Source organism: Melanaphis sacchari, unplaced genomic scaffold (genome assembly GCF_002803265.2).
Source record: "Melanaphis sacchari strain LSU unplaced genomic scaffold, SCAv2.0 Contig1_pilon_pilon, whole genome shotgun sequence".
Lineage (NCBI taxonomy): Eukaryota > Metazoa > Arthropoda > Insecta > Hemiptera > Aphididae > Melanaphis > Melanaphis sacchari.
In genome coordinates, this window is record NW_020270976.1 from 2420577 (window position 1) to 2429883 (window position 9307).

Genomic DNA, 9307 nt, shown 5'->3' on the forward strand with positions numbered 1-9307 from the left:
GAAGCTAAGCAACTCGTTAAACACCCATCAGTGTTCCCTATAAATGGTGTGAGAATCGGAGATACTGTAGTGCGAGTTGCGTATGTACTAGAGCCTTAAATAGTGAGACTGTGAGATAACAAACGTAATGGTAACCGATTACCGCAAAAGCTAATTTACATTATTATTGATTAAAGGTTAGTCCATTGTGATTGAGATATATTTTTTGAGCTGATTATCGGTTTTTTGTTTTTTGGAAACGGTTTCAAACCCTGACCTAACAGTGGCGTACCTAGTCATGATTTCGTTCTGGGGGAGGGTTATATCATTTATTGGATAAACATAAAGTGAGGGGAGATTATAACTATGTCTTTATAAGTTATAGCCCACATTCTATATTATATCGGTGATTATAACATTATATGGTTATTTTATAATCTTATATCGAGTATAAGTTAATGCATTAAAAATTTAAAAAAAAAATATGGGGTTTCTATCCCCTTATCACCCATTAATATAGGGCGATCATTTTTATAAAAATAAAAAATGGAATAATTTTTTAATAATATGATAATTTTTTATTTTTTCCAATTACATTTAAATTACAATTTATTAAAATAATAAAATGATAAATAATAATTATGATATGTTGTACTTAATAAAATTGTTTTATGTTTTTTTAATACATTGATATTTTTTTTACAAACATAAATTAATAATATGGAAATAACGGGATAAAATAAGCGTCCCATTCAAAATTTGTTGGGACAGCGGGACACGATTATCAAAAAAGAGACAATCCCGTTTAAACGGGACATATGGTCACCTTACATTACTATGCCACTGTGGCCTAATGTATTTAAGTGAACATTCGTGTTATTAGCACATAAAATAATTAATATTTACATGTGACATGTAGGTTAAGTACAAAAATAAAATGAGATGTACATGTTTTCAAAATATTTTCCCTCCACTATTCCCTGAAACTTAACAACTGCCCTCGAACACCGTTAAACAAGATTTAAACAAGAGAATGATATAACTTCTTAACTAGAACAAAAAACTTAACTGAGCCTATATCACATTAAAAACAAACGCAAATCATTAAACCTATGTTTTCATTCCCTGAGATATCTCCACAGTTCTAAAATACTATTAAACCATAAAACTAGGTACTAATATACAAACAAATTATACACCCACCCATGTCTTATACGGTATTCAACTTTGGGGATCGGCGAAAAGATCAAATATTTCTATCCTACCATCTTTCCAATCAATTAACCTACGAATAATAACAGATGCTCCATGGTAAATCAGTAACCACACCCTCCACAACGACCTAAACATTCCAACACTTCCTGAACTCGCACCATGCTACTCTAAAAAATTCCACAGTGGCACACAAAACCATCCTAACCTCTTAATATCTAGTCTTTATAATCCCTCTAACCCTATTAATCTCTTACGCCGACTTAAAAGAAAATAGGCTAGAGACCTACTCTAACTCAGTTTAGCAGCACATTTATTTCATACATATTTTATTTTTTTTTTGAAATGGTGTCAATGGACCCCTTTTTCTTGTATGATATTTAGGCGCTCTATTATACTGTCTAAAATAGTATACTTATTGTATAAAGTATACAGATTGTAATATTTTTTGAGTTTCAAGGAACCTATTACATATTATACGTATTAAATTCTCAAGCCACAATAAAACAACTTTAATTTTTTATTTTTTTATTAGTTGATAACAAGAAAAACATATGAATAAAACATAATACTATTTAGTTTATATCAAAATTACTTAATACAAATAAATAATGAGAAATTAAAAATTAAGCTCAATTTATTTAAAACAGATGTAAAATAATGAAAATATAGGAACAAATATTATTACCCATCACTTATTTAAAATTTCATAGTTATTTAATTAAAAAACAGTCTTGAGGTTGCATTTTAAGTTGTTTACAAATAAAACTAAAAATTAGATAATTTAAAATTAAAAAAAAAACTGTACAACACATTTATTCATTGATAAATAAACCATGCTGTGGCAACTATTTAGTGTTGTAGCATTTGAATTAAGACATTGTTGTGCCATGAATTATGATTTAATTTTTGAATTGTACATTTTCATTTTTTTGACAATTCTTTATCTGAAGTTAACAAATTTTCTGTATAACCGTTTTCATCTAACAATGTTCTGTTCAAACATACTGTTAGTTGATAATCAATTTCATTTTCTTTATCATTAACAGGGATACATATTTCATCAGGATTATCAGGATTAAGTTTAAGAGTAGTATTAGAACTACAATTTTCTTTTAAAGATATATTACTATTATTTTGAACAAAAGTGTTATCATTAACTATGTTATCGTTGAATTTATCACCATCATTGAACGATTCATGACTTTTTGAACTGTATGTTAATGTATTTTCTGTTTCATCAATATCTTCTTCATTGATTACAGAATTATTTCGACCTGTTTTGAAGTCCTGATAAACTGTACAGTCTTCAACAATAATGCTTCCATTGCAACTAGAAGAGATTTCCATATCTTCATTCTTAATATAATCAACTGCTGTTTTATATAAATCCGAATTTGAAAGTACTGTGCTGAAACTATCCACTTGTATGTCAGATTTTAATTCTAAATTTTTAGTCATTGGAGTAGAAAAACAAAGTTTTGTTTTTTCAGAATTTATGATAGCATTCCAATCTTCATCATCATTGTCAACATTTGCTGTATTTTCCAATAAACTGTACTCTTGTCCACTATTATTTGAAGAAGAATCTGAATCTGATTCATATTCATCAGAACTGAATTCTGGCTTTTCTTTTATCATAAACCATTCTCCATGATCATTTTTTGTGGTAAGGTAGACTTTGTTGACAATATCTCTATTTTATAAAATTAAATTTATTAATATATAACATATTAGTAGATCTTAAAAATTATAGTATCAAAAATTATAATGTACTAATATGTACTTCATAATATCTAAAAATAAAATTAAAATATAAGTTAAATAGTATAAAAGTATATGTAGGTATAAATGTTCAAAACATAAAACTTTTTTTATAAATGCATTAAATAAATTATAAATAAACAACAAAAATGTACCTAATAAAATATAATTTAATGAGTCAATATTCAATCATATATCAAGATATATTATGTATTATGTGAAGTTAGTGAAAATGGGGTTATATGATTTTGTACACAATATATGTATACAGTGTATTTATAGAAGGGGTATCAGTTCCAATAAAGTTAAAATTATAATTTTTTATTTTATTAATAGTTCATTTAATGTAGGAAAATATTAGTCAAAATTGACAATCAATAAAACCTACACCTATAATAGATATATATTATTATTTTAAACTTTGATTACATTTTCATTATTTAACTGTTCAATTATTAAATTGGTACCAATGCAAGTGGATCTACCATTATTTTTTCTGCTTATTAAAACTCACTAGTATCAGAAACTAACTTAAAAAATACAAGTAAATAGTACGTACAATTCATTAAAATAAATTTTACTAACTATCAATTTAAGAAAAAAGCATGTTATATGAAATCATACTAATATTAATAATAGTAAATAATTTATAAAATTAATGAATGCATAAAAATGATTTAAATATTATAATTATTATAATTACTTTATAACTCATAACAAAAGGTTGTGTTTGTGTCATTTAGATAATCATCAATAGTTAAATACTATAATAGATGCATAGGTCTTAACCATTCTTTCAAAAGAAGCGCCATTGGCATGAATAGAATATTAGTTTCTTAATAGTTTAATACACCCTTATTATTAGTGGTTAGCCCAAAAAATTTATTTGAAAAAATTAATAAAAACTATAAAAGATCATTACCAGTGAATTTTATAATGTAGATGGCAATTGACACTGTTTTATCATTAAATTAAAATATAACCAAACTTAAAACATTTTATTAATTAATCAATGATCTAATCAACCTATACAATCCTAACTTAATTGGTGATCAATTTTTTCAATTTATATTTGTTTAAAAAGTATATGTAAATTATTTATGTTAAATATTATATAATCCAATACATAGGTACTAACTCTAATTTATCAATAGATGAACAGCAATCCGAAACAAATGGCATAATATCATTTAATGGTATTTCCATATATTCACCAACTATATATTTGTTAATGCATGAAGCTTCTGAAATAAATTTTCTTATCTTTTCATATATAGAACGTGTCCAAGAATTTTCATCATCAAGTTCAAATGGATAGTCAACACGTCTCAACAATTTGTAAGGAGTAGAACCCTGAAAATTTAATACTATATTAACTATTTATACAATACATGATTAAATTATATAATATTATTATACTGATAAAAATTTGGTTGGATTTGATTATTGATTAAATATATTATACTGACTCAACAAATTTTGTATTGCCAGAAGATTTTATTTTTTTTTTTTTGGCAGCGGCACTTAACCAAACTTAAAAAGTTAATATGGCTTCAATAGCTTTTGTGGTTTCTGAGATTATTAATACTAATAAATTTCTAATTGTTTTTATACTATTAAATAATATTTTTACTTAATTAATAGAAAATAGAAATAGACTAAATGTTATTTAAAAATTAAATTTTTTGTTAGAATACAATTTTATAATAATTCTAAAAATATTGTAAATTAAAATATATTTTTATTTATCATGTTAAAATAAAAAGCATTTTGGAACATGCAACAATATTTTTTTTTATTTTTTTTTTTCTATAAATAAATTGATAGTTCTCAATAGAAATTACATATTATTATACATAAATACAAAAATTTTAATTTTAATAAAATAAATAAGTAAAATATGTATCATCAATTAATCCTAAAAAAAGGAACGAAGGCACAAGATATTGCTTGTATATAAGTTCTAGGATTTAAAACATTAATACTATTGCCAAAACCCCAACCAGGGTTAAATATGAGATAAAAATTTCAAGAAACAACTAAAAAATATGAGTGAAACAGAGAATTTAGAAAAATATAAATGAAATGTTATTGAAATAAAGAAAACACTTGATTAATAATAATAAAAAAAAAAAAAAAACAAAGAATTCTTCATATAAACCAATATTTGAAGTATATATGTATGATCACAATAATTACTATCTAAATTACAGTAGTCTTGCTGACCTGGCTATTGTTAGTCCGGAAATTTATATTTTATACTGTACTTATGTATAAATACATACACATACATATTATATAAAAATAATTTATGTTAATGTCAATTGTTACTATAAGACATATATTAATTAATAAATATATATTCTTAGGTTCATATGTATGTAAACATATATATAGTATAATTGTAGGTGCCTCTACAAAAATATTTAATAATAAGTTGAAAAAAGTTATTAAGTTTAATCCGGATTTTCAAAAATACAGTTACAGTCCAGTCCCATCTAGTCTGGATCAGCAAGACTCTACCGTAATACAATTTTTTTTATTATTATTAATTATTAATGAATTATTCAATACAATATCTACATTTTTATTTTTAACTTTCATAAGATATTTGCCAAAGTAAATTTAATTTAATTTTATGTTTAGTGTAAAAAAGTAATAAATGGTGGATTTCACAATAGTCAGAATAGTTAGCTGCTTTAAGTGGCAAAATTTAGGAAGTCAAAAATTCTGTAATACTTTATTAAATTACATAATTTATATAAAAAAAAAATAAAATAAAAATTACATTGATGAAAAATAATTGTTTAATAATGTATATAACTATTTTGATTTATTATAAATCATATTACCATGATAAATTTATAAGAATAATCTAAAAGTATTATGTCTATAGTAGAAAAAACAATTTTTGATAATGATAAGTATAAAAATAGACTATGTGAGCCACTAAATTAAAATACTGGACGTCAGCCATGTTAGGTATAATATTTAAGAATGAAATGTCGGTGGTATTGCTGTTATCGGAAGCTGTCTTTTTCAAAGAGGAACAAATTTAATAATCCGAGTATTTTCTTATTTCATTATCACATGAAGAATATAAACTTATTACTAATCAAAAAAAAAAAAATTATTAATTTCTAAAACTAAAATGGTTAAGTTAAGAATTGTTATACAAAAATATTTATTAAATCATTTTTAAATTTTTATTATTATATAAAAAAAAAAAAATGTGATGTATTACTTAATTTTTCAGACTATAGTTTTAATTTTTTTCTATTAATGGTGTTTCTGGATAAGACGCTCAAATTACAAATTGCTAGTTCAAGGAATTATCTTGAAGTATCAAAAAAAAAAAAAAAATTGTTTTACAATAAATGAAAAAAATGGAAAACTAAAATATTCTAATCTACAATTATCAAAAAATTTATAATATTGATGTAAAATAATTAAATGGTAATAAATCACAATCTAACAATTTTTTTTTATTATTCATTGGTAACTGTTCTAGTGTAACACAATTTTATTCATAAAACATTATTTTTAACAGGCAGAGAACTACTTTATGTATGTTTTATTTAATCATATTTTACCCATAAGGATATTGATATAAATTTGAATTAACTGTTTTAATTTTCTATTTTATTAAATTATCAATATGTAATTACTCATGGTTACTTAAATAATAAAAAGTAGGTAATTACACAAATATCTCACAATAGGTTTAACTGGTGATGTTGTCATATCTTTCCTATAAAAAATAGCTATTTGACTACAACAACCAATATTTTCTGTACCAGAAGGACCAGCTCCAATACCATCAAATTGCACAGCATACTCTGAATAACGGTTAGTTATTTTTTTAGCCCTATAAAAAAATTAGTATTAACATGAATATTAAATAAATATATATTCTTGTTAATGATTACCATTCCTTGAATTGTTTTCTAGTCCATTCAAACTTGTGGTCATCATTTCTAAACTGTGTTGTAAAATTTGGAAATAGAATATTGAATTCCACATTAGGTGTCGTGAATATAGCTAATTTTGGTTTAATGAATTCAAACACAGTATAGGGTAATGCATCCAGAACATCCAAATATAAATGTTCAATTCTGTAAATAAAAAATAATATATTAATAGCTCAAATTACTAATAAAATTCTATAGCAAAAATTTACAATTCTATACATATAACTGCATCAATTCCTAACATCCTATCATCTTGGTCAGCTATACTCCCATTATAAATGTCTACTGTCAACGGCTCTTTACGTAAATGCTTTGATAAATAATCATAGGTAGTTGGCAACACTTTACATTGATTTTTATCCAATGTATCAAAATCCACATCGACAACCATGATGTTGTTGAGCCCTGGAATTGGTTTAATACATCTAAATAAACCAATTTCAGCACAACCAAAATCAACAATCTATAAATTACATTTTAAAAATATAAATATGTTAAGTATATTTATTATAACAAATTTACAATTTGTAATAACCATACTTTTTTTATTGAACCATTCCAAATAGGATGTTGAATTATTTCTTGTATAGCCATGTATCTTTGCATATACAATGGTGGCCAAAATTTCAAACTATATCCATTCAATGTACATGCACATGATTGTTGACTGATAATTTCTATTATTTTGTCACCCTAAAATTGTTAAATTAATATTAAACATAGTTACAAGTGATAAATTTTTTTTTTAAATTTACACAAAAATTATAAATTTATAAACGATAATTTCAACACTAATAAATTCTATTATCTAATAAAATAACAATTCTTACTACTTTGAAGTAAAAAAAAAAAAATCATTAACAATTACTTACAATATACACACTCACATTTAAATACAATACTATTACATAATATTATCGAACGGTAAAAAGGCAAAAGGGCGACATGATGTATACTATTGGACAACTGACAATTAAAGCATTTAATCGGTACAAGCAACATGTATCAAAAATAATGATGTATAGCAGGGGCTAAATACTAAAAATATTAGATAAATACCAAAAACCCAATACCTGATTGTACCTACTAGGAAATAGAGGTTAAGGGATTCTTAACAGCTTGATATTTATCCTTGATTTTCCTTTTATCTATGCATTTAATATAAACAATAAGTAATTCAATTTAATACTGAAATTAATTAAAAAACCAATTTTTAAACCTTCCTTATCTGATTATTAATACCATTTTTAATTTTTATTTATTATTATTCTATCTTTAATTGTTAAAATAAGCAATTAAAAACTTAGAACCTAAGTAAAATAAAATCAAAATGTAAAATATATAGATTAAGAAAACAAAAAAAAAAACGAATAATTTTTACTATAATAGTCAATAAGTGATTACATCTTAGCCTTGAGAAAAAAATCTTGAATTTTGCTATTATTAGGTATATTTTATTCATTCTAATAAAAAATAAAAATTACTGTATATGACATATGTGTATTAAAGTTACCTTATTTATGATGATAATTATAATAAATTCTAAGTGAAATCTAATCGTTAAAAATATTAAAAAATAATTATTTTTTCATATTTGTTTATGCACAATATTGTTTACCTTAGAATCGGATATTTTTTCGCCATCGTATAAATAACGGTTAATAATAGACTTCAAATATCCCAATGAGTCATTGCAATAACACAACAGAATACTCTGTATAACTAACATATTTATAAATTATTATTCACAACAAATAATGTAAGAATTAAAACCAATGCATTGGATAAACAAATTAGAAATTATAATATCCACAAGTTAATGTAATAATCAAAACCACGATTCTATTGATTTTGTCGACTGTTAATTGTAACAAAATCGTGATCGTCAAGCATCATAATATGCTAGATAATAATAGAACACTGAAATGTTAACATTTAATTAAAACAACTGAAAAATGAAAAGAACACAAACGCGTCACGCTACACTGGCACATAGCATTTAGATTATTTAGAATACTGGTTACACATTAACAATGTCGCATGGCCAGTAAACAACAAAACAAATGTGTTATCAATTGAAGCGTTAGACATTTCGTGATAACGCTCAACGGCTATATACATTAGTATCGTCTTTGGAAATTAAAATAATTTTATCATTAATATTTTCTAAGTTAAATTCAAATATTTAAATATTTTATACTAATGTAGAAACTAAAAAGACATAATCATTAGTAAAGGTCAAACGAAGTCAGTTTCAAATATAATATTAATAGAAAATGAAAACGTAATATCTTGTATACATTATTAAGTACAATATAATTTAGATAGGTACGCAAACCTTACTACAATGAGGAAGTCCACTCAATAGGTAGGATTACAAA

The 9307-nt window shown here is 24.0% G+C and overlaps 1 protein-coding gene across 4 annotated transcripts; it reads right to left on the reverse strand.

Moving 5' to 3' along the window:
* Positions 1–1852: 1852 nt before the first annotated feature.
* Positions 1853–8959, reverse strand: LOC112593293 (small RNA 2'-O-methyltransferase). 4 transcript variants are annotated; one of them, XM_025337663.1, is made up of 8 exons: positions 8545–8627; positions 8014–8074; positions 7467–7619; positions 7136–7389; positions 6885–7070; positions 6673–6823; positions 4094–4308; positions 1853–2887 (listed from the first exon to the last, which is right to left on the reverse strand). In XM_025337663.1, exons 3-8 carry the CDS (start codon positions 7530–7532, stop codon positions 2116–2118), a joined length of 1644 nt encoding a protein of 547 aa, XP_025193448.1. In that variant the 5' UTR covers positions 7533–7619; positions 8014–8074; positions 8545–8627; the 3' UTR covers positions 1853–2115. The 4 variants fall into 4 exon arrangements, with proteins under 4 accessions (XP_025193448.1, XP_025193450.1, XP_025193449.1 ...); XM_025337665.1 differs by having other exon boundaries at positions 8010–8074; XM_025337664.1 differs by having other exon boundaries at positions 8000–8074.
* Between the last annotated feature and the right edge of the window lie 348 nt (positions 8960–9307).

Excerpts from the sequence above, each read along its gene's own strand:
- LOC112593293 (XM_025337662.1), bottom strand. The coding sequence starts at position 8,655 with ATGTTAGTTATACAGAGTATTCTGTTGTGTTATTGCAATGACTCATTG. Across the intron at positions 7,620-8,544 it reads AAAAAATATCCGATTCTAAG|GGTGACAAAATAATAGAAAT; the intron begins GTAAACAATATT and ends TAACAATTTTAG. Across the intron at positions 7,071-7,135 it reads GCAGTTATATGTATAGAATT|AATTGAACATTTATATTTGG; the intron begins GTAAATTTTTGC and ends TTTTATTTACAG.